The sequence below is a fragment of the Lolium rigidum genome, chromosome 5 (genome assembly GCF_022539505.1).
Source record: "Lolium rigidum isolate FL_2022 chromosome 5, APGP_CSIRO_Lrig_0.1, whole genome shotgun sequence".
Classification (NCBI taxonomy): domain Eukaryota; kingdom Viridiplantae; phylum Streptophyta; class Magnoliopsida; order Poales; family Poaceae; genus Lolium; species Lolium rigidum.
Genome location: NC_061512.1, coordinates 20,439,930 through 20,458,292, shown reverse-complemented (window position 1 = coordinate 20,458,292; position 18,363 = coordinate 20,439,930). Strand labels below are relative to the sequence as shown.

General features: G+C 43.4%; 1 protein-coding gene across 1 annotated transcript; it reads right to left on the bottom strand.

Annotated features, from left to right (window-relative positions):
- Positions 1 to 8,271: 8,271 nt before the first annotated feature.
- On the bottom strand, positions 8,272 to 9,003 carry LOC124655693 (cysteine-rich receptor-like protein kinase 26). The gene has a single exon (XM_047194546.1). The coding sequence runs from the start codon at positions 9,001 to 9,003 to the stop codon at positions 8,272 to 8,274; it is 732 nt and encodes a 243-aa protein (XP_047050502.1).
- Between the last annotated feature and the right edge of the window lie 9,360 nt (positions 9,004 to 18,363).

Below are 18,363 nucleotides of genomic sequence, written 5' to 3'. Positions count from 1 at the left end.
AGTCTCTATGGTAAAGTTGATGCTAGATTTGGATTGCTGCGCAGAAACAGCATTGCTGTCTGTCACGAATTCGCGCAGAAGTATCTGTAAAAAAATCAAAAAAATCTGCAAATTTACGTGTGTGATCCTCAGATATGTACGCAACTTTCATTAGTTTTGAGTTTTTCAGTTTGAGAAAGTCTAGTGCCCCTTTCAGGTTCGTCTTTACGGACTGTTCTGTTTTTGACAGATTCTGCCTTTTATTTCGCATTGCCGTTTTTGCTATGTTGGATGAATTTCTTTGATCCATTAATGTCCAGTAGCTTTGTGCAATGTCCAGAAGTATTAATAATGATTGTGTCACCTCTGAACATGTGAATTTTTGATTGTGCACTAACCCTCTAATGAGTTTGCTTGAAGTTTGGTGTGAAGGAAGTTTTCAAGGGTCAAGAGAGGAGTATGATATACTATGATCAAGAGGAGTGAAAGCTCTAAGCTTGGGGATGCCCCGTGGTTCACCCCTGCATATTTTAAGAAGACTCAAGCGTCTAAGCTTGGGGATGCCCAAGGCATCCCCTTCTTCATCGACAACATCATCGGGTTCCCCCCTGAAACTATATTTTTATTCAGTCACATCTTATGTACTTTGCTTGGAGCGTCGGTTTGTTTTCGTTTTTGTTTTTGTTTGAATAAAATGGATCCTAGCATTCTTTGTGTGGGAGAGAGACACGCTCCGCTGTTGCATATGGACAAATATGTCCTTAGGCTTTACTCATAATGTTCATGGCGAAAGTTGAAACTGCTTCGTTCATTGTTATTCGGTTGGTTAAGGAAATGTTGCATGTGGTAGTGGTATAATGAAACACTTGCATAATCTTGTAGATCATTGAGCTTTGATAACTTGATTCTTTGCAAACGTTTTGAGATATTTAGATGGTAGAGCTTGTTGGATAAATAAGTTAAAATTAGTAGTGGATTGTTGTCTTTAAGCTTGTGCCGTACTACAAACTTTATTTAAATAGTTGAAGGCATAGTTGGACTTGATAGCTTCCCATGTCTAAAGGTTCATCGTAATAACTAAGTTGTGCTGAAGGTCGGTGAAATTTTAATCATGCTCTTAATGTTGAACCTGCTAGTCGTTTGCAATAAGCTTGTGAGTTCTTTTTGACTAATGTTAAGCTACGGTTTTTGGCACTTCCACCATCCATATTTGCTAGCCTCTTCGGTACTGTGCATTGCCTTTTGCTCACATTGAGAATTGTGCATACTTCGCCGGTACATCCAAACCCGTGGGAGGACTTTCTCTTGTTCTCCTACACATAAGCCCATACATCTCCTCAAAACAGCCACCATACCTACCTACCACAACATTTCCATAGCTGTTCCAAGATATATTGCCATGCAACTTCCATTTTACATTACATACCATGTTGTCATTTATTATTGTATATTGCTTTGCATGATTCTATACAGCTGATGTGCGGTTTACCCATGTTACGCTAGATCATTGCACATCCTGCTACACTGGCAGAGGCATACAGTTTCATACATCATGTTTTATTCGTTATGAGTTATTTGTACCAAAAAGTGTGTTGTCATATTAGGATGTTGCCCCTAAAAGTGAAAAGAGCCATGGAGGCCATCAAAAAGAAAAAAAAAGAAAAAGAAAAGAAAGAAAAAAATATAGAAAAGAAAAAAGAAAAAAAACGAAAAAGAAAAAAAAAGAATAAAAAAAGGGGGGCAGCATTACTATATTTTATTCACACTTGTGCTCATGTTTTAGCACCTGCATATTCATAGTCATCATTTGTGCTCATGTTTAGCACCTACACTCCATACGAGAGAGTTTTCATGTTTTACTAGTATAACTATGTGGGGAATTTACACTATAGAACTTGGGTTGTATATTCCAATGATGAGCCTCCTCAAAAGTGCTCTAGGTCTTCGTGAGCAACCAAGTTGGATGCACCCCCACTAGTTCCATTGGAGAGCTTTCATACACATATAGCTCTATGTGCATCCGTTGCATGGCAATCACTACTCCTTGCATAGCTTCGGTTATAAGACTTCCTCTTGTCTAGTAATCACTTATAGCTTTGTGAGACTTTCTCTCATTGGCCTTCCAAACCCCCATTAACGTTCTTTATGCCATAACATCCTGGTGCTAATACCAAATGCTTGCGCTCACCGGTTGAGTAGACTTCGAAACAGATTGATTCATGACGTTCATGTTTATGTTTACTTGACTGAATCCTTCTTATGTTGTGAAAATTTACTTGATGCTTGGAATGAAGGATAGAACTTCTACGCTGAATACTTAACACATCTTTAATGAACTTTGTACGGTTTCATGTCTTTGAAGCAATAGTTCATGAAAACTTCTAACTTGTTTAACTCTTGCATTATCATCTCTTATATCAATATAGACATTTGCTTTGAGTGATTTGATCTCAGTTCACATGCTTTACATCATTATTGGATCAAGATTATGTTGATGGCATGTCACTTAAGAAATTATCATTGTTATCGTTTACCTACTCGAGGGCGAGTAGGAACTAAGCTTGGGGATGCTTGATACGTCTCAAACGTATCTATAATTTCTTATGTTCCATGCTTGTTTTATGACAATACCTACATGTTTTATACACATTACATGTCGTATTTATGCATTTTCCGGCACTAACCTATTAACGAGATGCCGAAGAGCCAGTTGCTGTTTTCTGCTGTTTTTGGTTTCAGAAATCCTAGTAAGGAAATATTCTCGGGATTGGACGAAATCATCGCCCAGGGTCCTATTTTTGCACGAAGCTTCCAGAAGACCGAGGGGGAAAGGAAGTGGGGCCACGAGGCGCCGACACACTAGGGCGGCGCGGCCCAAGTCCTGGCCGCGCCGGCCTAGTGTGTGGGGCCCTCGTGTGGCCCCCCGCGTTGCCCTTCCGCCTACTTAAAGTCTTCGTCGCGAAACCCTCTGTACCGAGAGCCACGATACGGAAAACCTTCCAGAGACGCCGCCGCCGCCAATCCCATCTCGGGGGATTCAGGAGATCGCCTCCGGCACCTTGCCGGAGAAGGGAATCATCTCCCGGAGGACTCTTCATCGCCATGATCGCCTCCGGAGTGATGAGTGAGTAGTTCACCCCTGGACTATGGGTCCATAGCAGTAGCTAGATGGTCGTCTTCTCCTTATGTGCTTCATTGTTGGATCTTGTGAGCTGACTAACATGATCAAGATCATCTATCTGTAATACTATATGTTGTGTTTGTCGGGATCCGATGGATAGAGAATACTATGATTATGGTGATTATCAATCTATTACCTATGTGTTGTTTATGATCTTGCATGCTCTCCGTTATTAGTATAGGCTCTGGCCAAGTTTTTGCTCTTAACTCCAAGAGGGAGTATTTATGCTCGATAGTGGGTTCATGCCTCCATTAAATCTGGGACAGTGACAGAATGGTCTAAGGTTGTGGATGTGTTGTTGCCACTAGGGATAAAACATTGATGCTATGTCTAAGGATGTAGTTGTTGATTACATTACGCACCATACTTAATGCAATTGTCTGTTGTTTGCAACTTAATACTGGAAGGGGTTCGGATGATAACCTGAAGGTGGACTTTTTAGGCATAGATGCATGCTGGATAGCGGTCTATGTACTTTGTCGTAATGCCCAATTAAATCTCACTATATTTATCATATCATGTATGTGCATTGTTATGCCCTCTCTATTTGTCAATTGCCCGACTGTAATTTGTTCACCCAACATGCTTTTATCTTATGGGAGAGACACCTCTAGTGAACTGTGGACCCCGGTCCTATTCTTTACATCGCATACAATCTACTGCAATTGTTCTTTACTGTTTTCTGCAAACAATCATCTTCCACACGATACGGTTAATCCTTTGTTACAGCAAGCCGGTGAGATTGACAACCTCACTGTTTCGTTGGGGCAAAGTACTTTGGTTGTGTTGTGCAGGTTCCACGTTGGCGCCGGAATCCCTGGTGTTGCGCCGCATTACATTTCGCCGCCATCAACCTTCAACGTGCTTCTTGACTCCTACTGGTCCGATTAAACCTTGGTTTCTTACTGAGGGAAACTTGCCACTGTGCGCATCATACCTTCCTCTTGGGGTTCCCAACGGACGTGTACATCTACGCGCATCACGTGGCCAGGATCGGGATGATCGCTGGCGTGATGATCGTCTGCGTCGTGATGATGGGCGTGGGCGTGGTGGTGGTGGTCACCGTGGTGGCTACCAAGGTCGTGATGGTGGTGGATACCAGGACCGACGTCGTGATAATGATCGCCGTCGTGATGGAGATAGGCGTGATGATGGTGGGCGCCGTCGTGATCGACAGCCCACCCGCTATGTTGACACCACATGTCAAATCTGCGACATTCATGGCCACCCTGCTAAAGATTGTTGGTGGCGCTATGGTGATGATCGTCGTGACAATGGAGATCGTGGACACAAGGATGCAAATTTTGCCTCTCATGGGGTTGACACAAATTGGTACTATGATACAGGCGCTACTGATCACATCACTGGTGAGATGAACAAGCTCTCCACTCATGAGGACTACAATGGTCGCGACCAAGTCCGCACTGCCGAAGGAGCAGGTATGCATATGAGTCACACTGGTTATTCAACTCTACGCACCCCTCATGCTTCTTTTGATCTCAATGCCATTCTTCATGTTCCTAGTGCCTCAAAAAGTCTTTTATCTGTTCATAAGTTCACCCTTGATAATCACGTTTTCATTGAGTTTCATCCTTTCTTTTTTGTCATCAAGGACCAGGCAACACAAAGGGTCATGTTTAGAGGTCCTTGCTATGGAGGCCTATATCCCTTGATGCCCATCTCTGCTGCGTCCTCCAAGCATGCATACATCACAATAAAGCCGTCGGCTTCTACATGGCATCGCCGCTTAGGACATCCATATTCATTTGTGGTTCAACAAGTTCTTAGGAGAAATAAAATAGCTTACACACCAGAGAGTACTCCATATGTTTGTGATTCTTGTCAAGTGGCAAAGAGTCATCAGTTGCCATACCCTACATCTAGTAGTAGATCTACTTTTCCTCTAGAACAAATTTTCTCTGATGTATGGGGTCCTGCACCTCTCTCTGCTGGGAAACATTCATACTATGTAAGCTTTATTGATGATTTTAGCAAGTTCACATGGATTTATTTGCTTAAATGTCATGCTGATGTTTATCAAGTGTTTCTCAATTTCCAACAATATGTTGAGCGCAAGTTTGATAGGAAAATTGTTACTATGCAAACTGATTGGGGGGTGAGTATGAAAAACTCAATGCCCTTCTTCCAAAAAGTTGGTATTACTCATCATGTATCTTGCCCCCATGCCCACCAACAAAATGGTTTTGCTAAAAGAAAACATCGTCATATAGTTGACGTTGGGCTAGCCCTCCTAGCTAATGCATCTATGCCTCTTAAATATTGGGATGAAGCTTTCCTTACCGCCACATTTCTCATAAACTTATTGCCTAGCAAAGTCATCAATCTTGAAACTCCAGCTGAACACCTCCTTCACACTACACCAAACTATGATGCTCTTCGTGTTTTTGGTTGTGCATGTTGGCCTAACCTTCGTCCTTATAACACTCGCAAGCTTGCTTTTCGCTCCACTCGATGTGTCTTTCTTGGTTATAGTCCTCTTCATAAGGGTGTTAAGTGTCTTGACATGTCCACAGGACGTGTGTACATTTCTCGTGATGTGGTGTTCGATGAAAATGTGTTTCCTTTTGCATCCCTACGTCCTAATGTCGGTCCCCTCCTTCGAAAAGAAATCCTACTTTTACCATCTTCCACATCTGTTTCTCATGAGGGTGCCTCTAATGTTGCTAACCATGTGCCTATTGTGCCTATTACTAATGTGCTACAAGTTGCAGAACATGCTACTGAGAATTTCAGGGAAAATGGTGTCGAAATTCCTGCTGAAATTGAAGTTGAAGATATTTCAGAAGATGACAAAAATGGTGCGGAATCTGATGCAGATTCTGCTGTCATCTCTGATCCCGAGGCCGATCTGCCTGGCGCAGATTCTCCCGCCCTCGGGTCGCGTGGCGCTGCTCCGACCGCGTCCGCCGGACACACGCCGTCGGCCAGTCACGGTGCGCCATCTGGCGGCTCCTCGCCGTCTCTGCATGCGGAGCATGCTCAACACACGCCCCCGCCGAGTCTGCCGCGACACCTGGCAACTCCGCGGGATCCACGCCTGACGCTTCTCTGCAGCTGTCGGCTGCACCTGACGCATCCGCTGGATCGTCTGTGGGCAGCGCCGGTGGGGGGGATTTTGTGGCTTCCTCGCCGCCTTCTTCACCTGATGATACACCTCCACGATCGCCTCGCACTCGATTACAGAAAGGTATACGACAGCCTAAGCAGTACACTGATGGTACAGTACGATATGGCATGTTTTCTTCTACAGGAGAACCATCCAATCTTTCTGAGGCGCTTGATGACTCACATTGGCGCAAAGCAATGGAGGAGGGATATAATGCATTGATGGAAAATAAAACATGGCATCTTGTTCCTCCAAGCAAAAGTAATAATCTGATTGATTGCAAGTGGGTGTATAGAATTAAAAGAAGAGCTGATGGATCAATTGACAGGTACAAGGCAAGATTGGTTGCTAAAGGTTTTAAACAAAGATATGGTATTGATTATGAGGATACTTTCAGTCCAGTTGTTAAAATAGCCACTATCAGGATTGTTCTATCTATTGTTGTGTCTCGGGGATGGAATCTCAGGCAGCTAGATGTCAAGAACGCGTTTCTTCATGGTGCTCTGGAAGAGGAAGTGTATATGAGACAACCTCCTGGTTTTGAAGCTCCACATGCGCCACATTATGTCTGTAGGCTTGACAAAGCCTTGTATGGTCCGAAACAGGATCCAAGAGCATGATATTTCTGGTTGAGTTCTAAGTTATGTGCACTTGGTTTTACACCCTCAAAGGCTAATACATCATTATTTCTGTTCAACAAGTCAGGCATTATCATATTTGTCCTTGTCTATGTTGATGATATTATAGTAACAAGCTCTTCTAATTATGCTATTTCTGCTCTTCTGCGAGACTTGAATAAGAACTTTGCTATCAAGGATCTTGGTGATCTACATTTCTTTCTTGGTATTGAGGTGAAAAAGGTAAATGATAAGTTGCTTCTGACACAAGAGAAATATGCTACTGATTTGCTAAAGAAGGTTAGAATGGAAGATTGTAAATCTGCTTCTACACCTTTGTCTACATCTGATCAGCTGTCTCTCACAAGTGGTACACCTCTTGGTCCTGATGACTGCACTCAGTTTAGAAGCATTGTTGGAGCACTTCAGTATTTGACACTAACACGTCCTGATTTGGCATTCTCTGCTAATAAAGTTTGTCAGTATCTTCATGCTCCAACTACAGAACACTGGACAGCTGCAAAACGTATTCTCAGATATGTCAAGGATACAGTGAAGCTTGGTATCACATTCACACCTTCGTCATCTACTTTTCTGAGTGCCTTATCTGATGCAGATTGGGCAGGAGATATTGATGATAGGCGGTCTACAGGAGGTTTTGATGTGTTTGTTGGACCAAATTTGGTTTCATGGACTGCCAGCAAATAGGCTACAGTATCTCATTCTAGTACTGAAGCTGAGTATAAAGCATTAGCTAATGCTACTGCTAAGATAATCTGGGTGGAGGCCCTTCTTACTGAACTTGGAGTTAAGTTGAAGCAAAAACCTAGCATATGGTGTGATAATCTGGGTGCAAACTATCTTTCTGCTAATCTTGTGGTCATGCCAGGACAAAGCATATTGAGATTGATTTTCACTTTGTCAGAGAAAGAGTTGCAAGAAATCAGCTAGCAATTCGTTTTGTTACAAGTAATGATCAAGTTGCAGATGGATTTACAAAGCCACTTCCAGTCAAGAAACTTTCTGAGTTTAAGCGTAATCTCAACCTGTCAACAGGTTTAGATTAAGGGATGCTGTTAGATATTGTATAGGGTTACATATTTACTCTATACCATATACCGTACAATATGTGTATCGGATACATCTCCATGTATTATGTCTACCCCTATATAAACATGCAACTCGTACGAGGCCAAGTACGGTTCCCTCAAACAGTTTTGTCAATTGACAGCTAAACAGGCAGTTGTACAGCGAGAGTTATGAAAGGGGCGGTTGAAGTTAAACGGGATAGGTGGTTCCGCACTTGCCCATTGTACACGCAGCCACTTCCTTGGTGCGGGAATGAAGAGCGGTCGTCCTCCGCAGGCTCATCGACATCCATTCCACGACGGCCAGACATGCTCGAGCCTCGCAATCCGCCTTCTCCACCAGTTCAAAAGGAACCAAACCAATAGGCTGATCATGAAGATCACCACTGCTACAGAACCAACAGTAAGGCCGACGATGATAGCCACCTTTCGTCGTTTTCTCATGCGCTCCAACTCCTCGGCCGACATCTCCCTCGCATAGCTCTCACTGTACCGGTACCTATCGAGTTGCATCGATGATGGCCTGTCAGCAAGGATGGCATAACCCAAGTAGCAGGTGTACCCCTTGATGGCACCGCCACTGTTGTTCGGGAACAATCGCGGCAGCTGATCGGTGTAGTTGGAGAGGCCGTGTGTGCACTCACTTGGCAGAAGGTCCCTCGTGCACTGCACCACCGCCCGCACCCATTGCGTGTCGGTGAACCGATCCGTGCCCTCGGCTATCCGCTCGGCTGCTTGACTAGCCTTCACCGTGAGTCGACGAATCAGTTCGAACCTCATTTGGTTCATGCTGGCTGTGTCCACCACGTACCCTATGAGTAAGACTCCGTTGTGCCAAGATTCGTAAGTGTCTCTATAATACCGAGTTAGGTAAGGGGTTAGTTCCACATGGGGCGCCACAGAGACGTCTGCAATGGAGAGGTCAGCAATGGAGAAGGACTCATCTGAGTATCGGAGGGTACAAGCACGATAGACGGCGTGAACCGTCCTACTGTGTGGGCACAGCTTCATGATACCCTCAGGTGCATGGGTTAGGCAGTCCTAACACTCAGGGTCGGTGTCGCCGGCGTAGCACATGAAGAGGCTGAAGACCTCGTTGCCCCCCACGCCAAACTTGCCGCTGAAAAAACTCCGTTGTTGGCGGCAGCCATGGGAATGGCCGACAGGAGCCGATCGAGGCTAATGTGGTACGGGCTTCCGTTGCTGTAGTTACCGTCAGTTGAACACGAGGTCACAGATGGCCGTAGGTGCAAGCTCATCTCGTCGTTGACGGCACCGTCGTCAACAAAGGAGCGAGCACGGCATGTGCCGAAGATGTCCAGGAGTATCAGAAGGCAAACGCATGGAGGTGAAGCCATGGCCAGCCAGTGGGGATGACCTTGGTGAGTAGTGAGGGACAATCATGACACGAGATACCCATTCATATAGGTATATTGTTGTACATATTCAAGGACCAGCTCGGCCTCGGTTGTAGTCACCACACCTGGAATGAGCCCATCCATATGAATTGTTTTCAACATTCCACCAGCTGGTTTTTTTTTTTTTGAAACTCCACCAGCTGGTATTTACTTTTTTTTCTTTACTTTTTTTGGAGAACTGACAACTTCCGTGGTCACGATGGAACTCTTTTGGCCATTTCGTGCATAGTAGAGTATAGTAATATGTGGTTGAGAGCCTAGCTTTGACTGAAATTGCAGACCATGGATTATAGTAGAGTAGAGACTTGCATGCCTAGGTGAGGCACGCGGCGAGCCCGGCAAGGGCGCGGACCAGCGAGGGGATGTGGTGGAGCTCCTGTGTGGCCAACGCCATGTCCATGGCGAAGCTCCTCCGTGGCGTGGCGGAGCTCGTGGTCGTCACGGAGTCCATGACCGTCGTCGAGGAGCTCTTCCCGTACAGCCGGGGCGGGGCGGCAACGGCGGCGCGGTGCCAGGGCGGAGCTCCTCCATGGCGTGGCCGTCGCAGAGTCCTTGGCCATCATCGAGGAGCTCTCTCTGTTGAGCCATGAAGAGGATTAACGAGAGGATTAAAGAGGCTCCTAGAAACACACGTTTTCAGCTTTTGCATCGCGGGGCCAAACTTTGCATCAGTGGAGATGGGGATTTGCATGGCCAGGCCTAGCCACGGAGAAACTGCCATTCCGGACGTTCCTCCAGGGTCTGTCCTAGCACTGCTCTAAAACACGTGCCATGCAAGAACGCAAGTGCGTGCAGAAAACCAAACGAGCTATTTTTCTTCTCCACTCATGCAAAAAAAAAGGGATGCATGCTACCAAACGCGCCCTATGGGTCATGGCAAGCAAGTCAAACCAAACGAGCTATGGTGAAGGCGCGGCTGCAGTTGGCCGGGACGGGTGGTGCTGGAACGCAGAGCCGTCGTCGTCCGTCGGCTCATCCACACCCGTTCCAGCACACCTAGACGCTCAAGCCATGCATAGTCGCATACTGCCCACTGCCCAGCCGTCTGCCCGGCCGTCCGAAGCACGGTAACGTTCCCCTGAGTCAGGCTCGGTTGACGAAGACTCAGTCGGCAAGTTTATTCGGCTGGCATCGATATTGTTCGGAGACGTCGGAGTCACGTCCTCATCGAGCTCCATGGAAGCATTTCCCTGTGACACGGGAAAAAAATTAATCGATGCCTCGAAAATAAATTCATAAATCTAAGAAACAACCATACAACACACACACACACACAAATTTTCCTTGGAAACTATACCATCTGGAACTTCAAGGACCAATCAACATAGCTATGGCCATAGACTTGCTCGACAGGACAATGGCGACGCCTCCACCTCCACCTCCGGCGACTAAACCCTAGTCACCATTGCCAGTGATCTCTCCGATCTCTGGTCCCCTTCCTCCACACATTTTTCTCGCGTCTCTCTTCTCCGCCATTTGGTTTCTTCGTTTTAGTTTTTCTTCGGCTGGATCTGATGGGATCTACCCTGATGGAGTCCTGGAAGGTCTCATTCCGCAGCGTCCAAGATCTGGATCTGGTGAACTTCCGTCCTAAGGACGGTGAACTTCTTGTTTCGGATTGTCACTCTCGTTTTATGTTGGCTCTCGTGGATTCCTCTGGCGTTTCTGTTGCATCTAGATATCTGTATGAAGGGGAGATGATTCAAAAAGATTCCTATATAACTTTTCCTCATCATGTGATCAAGATCCAGGATAAAACTCTCCCTGTGAAGGCAAAGATCCAGGATAAGACTTCCCCTGTGGCAAAGGTATGTGAGGTCTCAAATGGATTTACTCCTTCCGAGAAGTATGCTGGGGTTGTAGATCCTATAAGTTTTGAAGCCAAATCTAGAGCCAACCTTGTTGTTAATGCTTCGGCCATTCATCCTACGGTTAAACCCTCTATATCAGAGCTCACTCCACCTTCTAAGACCTGGAAGATCACTTACTCTACACACAAAGATCTTGATCGTGGAAGGATGAAGGCATATGATGGCAATTTGTCTCTCTCTGTGAAGGATGGATGGATCTCTCTTCTGGATGCAAAAGGTAAAATTATTGGTTGCAGATATAAGGAGAAAGAGGATAATTTTTCAGTGGGTGCAAAATTACATTTTCCTATTCATGTGGTTCGTATGGGTCAGCTCATAAGCTCTGCTAGTACAACAGATAAGTGCATGGCCCATGCAGATCTTGGCACGGTTTCCAATGCTGCTACTGATATGAATAATCCTCATGATTCTTCTCAAGTAAATCATTTCAGTCTGTCCAAGGAATTGGATTATAGCCCGGGTATAAAAGTTGCAAAATATTGTTACACTAATTTTGCCAGATCAGTGCATCCTTCGGCCAGTTCTGGAAATTTTATCATGGTGGTTTCTTTTGGAAGAGCTTCTTTTAAGCTAGATGAAAGTTCAGTGAGCATTGCTCTTGAAGCAGCAACTGGGGGTTTCAGTGGAAATCTTAAGGTCTCACTTCTTCGTGATCGAGTTTTCTCCTTTTGTGTGTCCACCAAGACTGTTGGTTTCCATCTTTTTAATCTGAGGAGTTTTGCATGCAAGCAGTTTAAGTGTTTTTTCCATCTTTGGGGAAGAGGTGGACCAAATTGGCAGAGAGAATTTCAACAATGGCAAGATGAAAATCAGCAATCTTGGACACTTGTGAGTCCTGGTAAAAAAAGGGTTCAACTTGGCATGAATGCATTGAAGCAAGGAAGGCCAAAACCTATATTGAAGGCAAAAGATGCTCCTCCTAAGAAGTTGTCCTTCTCAGAATCCATTGAATACACAGCGTGTCAAGGATATCAAAAACCTTCTTTTGCTCCTGGTGTGATTTTGCCACCTACACATGTGACATCCACATCACCACCACTGCTTTTTGGTTCAGCAAAACCATTTGATTTTGTACAAGAGAAGATTGGAGCCAAGCTTAAGAATCATATGGTTGATCTTGTTCCTAGTACAAATATTGCAAGTACTTCTGGTGTTAAAGATTGTTTAGTGGAAAATCCTGACCCTGCTAAGCTTGTAGAGGACCCACATGGATATATTGCCCTGGAAAAATTAGTTGATGATATGGCATATGAAGTTTGGGAGTGCTCGAGGTGTTTATCTATGGGACATAATGCCAGGGAGTGCACAAGGAAAGTCAGATGTCGTTTTTGTTTCAGATATGGTCATTTTCGGAAAAATTGTTTTGATTGGAAGCAAAGTAAGTCTTTTAAATGGGTGCCTCGGGAAGGTACCAATGTAATTAATGAACCCCTGGTCGGTTCAGACAATGATTCCCACCTGGAGTCGGTTACCCAACGGAGGAGGGACGGTTCAGATTCTAGTCATATTGCTAAATGTACACAAGTACCTCCTGTAGAGTCCTCTTCCCCTGTTTGTCCGCCCTCATCTTCTCCGCTGCCACCACCGTCGAGTGCTCCGACCATGGCCAACTACGAGGTTGATCCTACGCCTTGGCTGCCGCATGGACATCAAATCATCGATGGCGGCCCCACCCGTTTACCCAGAACTTTCTACAGTCCTTCGGTCGATCCGCCTCGGCGCCATGACAACATCTGCGTCGCTGAGCTTTTACCTCCGCCGCCAGCTCCTTTGATCCCGCATTGGAGGCAGCAGGTACGGAATTTCATCGAAGATCATCTGCAACGCACTGTGGAGGAAGTACAACCTTGTTTATTGGGGTTAGCTTTTTATCGTCTGCGAAGCCCTGCCGCTACAGCTGCCTTGGTGAATCATGTACCTTATCAAATTCAGCAAGGGGTTTTCGTTCGATTCGTGAGGCATGATGATAGGGATAATCATAGAGCTGTTCAGGGATTTCGTAATGGTTGGCTTATGTTCCTTAGCATCCCTTTGGATTTTAGGACGGACTATGACTTAGCTAATGCCATCAGTTCTTTTGGGAAATTACTGCATTGGCATCAAGATGATGCTCTGCTTGAGAGGACGATTTGTTATGTGGCTTTTTCTTCTGAAGCAACTGTTCCCAGGGATGTAGTGTTCACCAAATTTGCTTCTGTTGGTGGGATCAAGGAGTCATGGACTGCTGTTTGCTATATTTTAACTGCTGAATTTGCTGATGCTTTGCCCAATGACGAGGATCAAATGCCTGTCAATGGTAACCCACATCCACTGCCTGGACAGTTCTTGCCAAATTTGAACAACTTTGTGCTCCCACAATATCCTGAAATTGGTTGGAATGACCCTATGCCTCTGAATATTCCTGAACAAGTGCAACCTCCAGAGCAGGGCTTTCAGCACCCACAGATTCTCTTGGACCAAGAACAAGGCAATGATCAAGATCAGGTGATGGAAGTGCAGGGGGAAGGGCAGCAACCTGACAATGTTCTAGAGCAGCAGGTGGAGCATGAAATTCAGCAGGTTAATGAGTCAGCTGTTATTGACTCATCAAGTTCAGAGGGATCAGTTAATATGATGCAGGGGCCCCAGCAGATGATTGTCAACACAATTGAGCTTCAATTTTCTGTTTTGGACAAAGACCTTATCTCCTTTCTGGACAGACAATTTCCTAGCTATAAAAATTGCATGGATGGTCTGATTGTTGGTCCTATCTTGCCAAAGGAAATATTGATGGATAAAATCTCTAAGGATCTAATTCCTAGCATGTTTATGCACACAATTCCTGCTGCAGTAACAGTCTCTAAGCTTGCTTGGCTTAAGTGCTCTAATGACAACTTCAGGCTGCAGAATAATTACTTTATGGTTCCTGCTGGTATAGAACCTCTTGCTAGGAAAGGGGTAACCAGGAAAGGCAAGAAAGTCATCCCACCAAGCTCTAGGGTCACAAGGAGTGCTCTTAAAGCTCAGATGAGTATTCAGAAGCATACTTGGAGGAATAAGGATAAGAGATCTTCTGCTGGTGTCTCTTTGTTCACTGATCCAGTGGACAGTTCAGATTGGACTGTGAATTCAGTTAGGAGGTGTACAAGGCACATGGCTAAGACTGGTGGGTACAAGTTTGAATTCATGAAGGACAAAAGCACAGCAAGGAAGAAGGCACAAGCATCCAAGCCTGATGAAGCAGAGGAAGAGGTGGTTCCTTTCATACCAGTACCAACTCTGCAACACATTGGTAGACAGTTGCAGATATCAGAAGAAGAACTGACAGAGGAGAGGCTTATGGCTACTTCTGATGATTCCAAGGGCACCACATCAACCGGTAATAATGATGATTGAAGGAATCTGTAATGCAATCAGTGTTGCTTTTGTGTCAGTTCATGAGGAGAATTTTGAGAATGAACAACTTGTTATTTTAATCACTATCTGTAATGACATTATTAAGTACTCATGTGGTTATGAAATCTCTTTATGTGACCTGCTATGTATGGATCACTTTGGCTACTACCAGTTTGGTTTTCAATGAATAGTCCATCAAATTTGAAGGTTGATTGGAATGTGCTTTGTTGGAATGTTAGAGGCTTAAATGATAAAGACAAGAGACTAGCTGTATACAGCAAGATTGATGAGAGTAATTGTGCCATTATATGCTTGCAAGAAACCAAATGTGAAAATTTTGAGCACTCATTCATCAGGACTTTTTGTCCTAAACGTTTTGATAGATTTGTGTTTGTACCTTCCATTGGTGCTTCTGGAGGTATTATTGTGCTTTGGAACAGTAAGGTTTTTATGGGAACTTTAATAGAAACAACTCATTCGGCTATTAGAATGCAATTTGCTTCTGCTCACACTGCTGAAATTTGGACTATGATTACTGTTTATGGACCTTGTAGAGGGGTTATGAGGGATGAATTTGTCCAATGGTTATTTGATTTGGATATCCCTGTGCATGATAATTGGTTACTTCTTGGAGACTTTAATTTCATGAGATCAGTGGATAATAGGAATAAACCTGGGGCTGATATGGCAGACATTTTTCTCTTTAATAATATTATAAGTCACCTGGGTTTATTGGAACTGCCTCTAAAGGGGAGAAGATTCACTTGGTCAAATATGCAAGCTACTCCACTCTTGGAGCAAATAGACTGGTTTTTTACATCTTGTGAGTGGACATTGAGATTCCCTAATACAATGGTTTTTCCACTTGCAAAATCCACCTCTGATCATACTCCCTGTGTGGTATCTATCTCTACCTCCATACCAAAGGCAAAGATTTTTCGGTTTGAGAATATTTGGTTAGAGCAGCCAGGTTTTATGGAGGTGGTTACAAATGCTTGGAATATGCCAGTAAATAAGAAGAGTGTGGCTTCAGTGCTAACTGCAAAATTCAAAAATCTTAGATATGCTTTGAAGAAATGGGGGAAAGGCCTATCACATCTGAAGATACTTATTGAACAATGCAATAAAGTTATCCTATTTTTTGACAATTTGGAAGACTCCAGAGATCTGAATAGAGCTGAATTTAATTTTAGGAATATTGTCAAGACACATCTGAAGAAACTTTTGAGTATACAATCAAACTATTGGAAGAATAGGTGTACAATTAGATGGATTAAATTAGGAGGAGAAAACACCAAATTTTTCCATGCAAAGGCCACTGAAAGATATAGGAATAATGTTATATCAGTACTAAAAGATGAACAAGGAAATCCATTGGTGGAACACAATCAGAAAGCTAATGCATTGTGGGCTTGTTACAGAAATAGAATGGGAGTTACAAATGATAATGCAACACAAGCCAATATATCACATCTGATTACTCCAGTGGAAGGTTTGGATATTCTCTCTAAGGAATTTACCACAGAGGAAATTGAGGGAGTCTTGAAGCATTTGAAAACTGATAGAGCTCCTGGGCCTGATGGTTTTAATGGAATGTTTGTCAAGAAATGCTGGAGTATAATCAAGGATGACTTCATTAATCTGTGTAGGGATTTTCACAAAGGACAAGCCCCTCTGGAGAGTATTAATAGTTCATACATCACCTTGATTCCAAAGAATTTGTCCCCAGAGACAGTGAATGATTTTAGGCCAATTTCTTTAACAAATACATGTCTCAAATTTTTGACAAAGTTGGCTGCTAACAGGTTACAGTTACAAATCAAAAGTTGCATTCATGAAAATCAATATGGATTTATAAGAGGGAGAACCATTCAGGATTGTCTGGCTTGGACTTTTGAATATTTGCATCAGTGTCATAAATCCAAAAGAAAAGTGATTCTACTCAAATTAGACTTTGAAAAGGCTTTTGACACAATTGAGCATAAGGCTATCATCAAGATAATGGAAATTAAAGGTTTTGATTCAACTTTCATTCAGTGGGTTAAAGAAATTCTGACTTCTGGTTCTTCTGCTATCCTTTTAAATGGTGTTCCTGGGAAACCTTTCTTGTGCAGAAGAGGGGTCAGGCAGGGTGATCCTCTCTCTCCTTTGTTGTATGTTCTTGGTGGTGACCTGTTGCAAAGTTATGTGAATCATGCTTTCAGAGAAGGAAGATTGAAGGCTCCAATTCCCAATAGAGGCAGTAATGATTACCCTATTGTACAATATGCAGATGATACCATTATAATGTTGCCAGCTGAGGCAGATCAGTTACAAGTATTGAAAGAACTATTGGAGGAATATTCTGCTTTTACTGGACTCAAAGTTAATTACCACAAATCATCACTTATTCCTATCAACATATCTCAAGCTGAAGCTGAGGCTCTGTCAACGCAAATACAATGTTCTATTGCATCAATGCCCTTCCCATATCTTGGCATTCCTATGGGCACTACTAAGCCAACAATAAGAGATTTATCTCCCCTAACTGATAGAATTGAAAGAAGGCTCACTGCTTCATCCTCTTTCTTATCATATGGTGACAAAGTTAATCCTGGTCAACTCGTTTTGTCATCAATGCCCATACATTATCTTAGTACACTAGATATACCAGATGGAGCAATTGAGGTAATTGATAGAGCTAGAAGGAATTGTCTGTGGAGAAAGAAAAAAGATGATGATAAGGCACACTCTCTGGCTTCTTGGGAGATGGTTTGTAAACCAAAAAACAAGGGTGGATTAGGTATCATTAATCTGAAAATTCAGAATAAATGTCTTATGTTGAAGCAATTGCATAAATTTTACAACAATGTGGATCTTCCCTGGGTCAAATTAATTCGAAACTCATATTATTATAAGGAAGTCCCACATGCAGTTACTATCTGTGGTTCCTTTTGGTGGAGGAATATTATGAAGCTAATTGATATTTATAGGAAAATGACACATTGCAATTTGGGGAATGGAGAGACAATTCTATTTTGGACGGATAACTGGAAAAATATGCTCTTTGATGAAAGGTTTCCAAGACTTTTTTCCTTTGTCAAGGATAAACTTATCTCGGTAAATGAGGCGTTACAGATCTCTGATCCTGCACAAGCTTTTCATCTCCCTCTATCAAATGAAGCTTCAGATGAGTTCAGAATGTTACGAGCATTTTGAGAGGTGTTGTCACATCGGAGAATCAAGACCAATGGCTTATTTCATGTAACAAAAATGGAGATTTTGTTCCAAGTCAAGTCTACAGATTAACCTACCAACATATTCCCTCTCATTTTCCATCTCAATGGATCTGGAAAAGTAAGTGTACATCAAAGCACAAATTTTTTGCTTGGCTAATTGTGCATGATCGTATCAATACAAAGGATATGCTTAGAAGAAGACACTGGAATGTCACATCAGATCACAGTTGTGTGTTATGTAGTACCCATGCATTAGAAGATTGGTCACACTTATTTTTTGAGTGTATGTTCAGTGTGAGAATTTGGATATATCTGCAAGTTAATTGGGTACATGGTTCTGGGCCAGAGATGTTAAAGGGGACTAAGAGAAGATTCAAAGGCCCTCGTTTTACAGTAAATTATAATTCTTGCATGCTCGGAATATTTGGAAGCAAAGGAACAATAAGATCTTTAGAGGCATGCAGCCATCTTTCAGGAGTTGGAAAACTG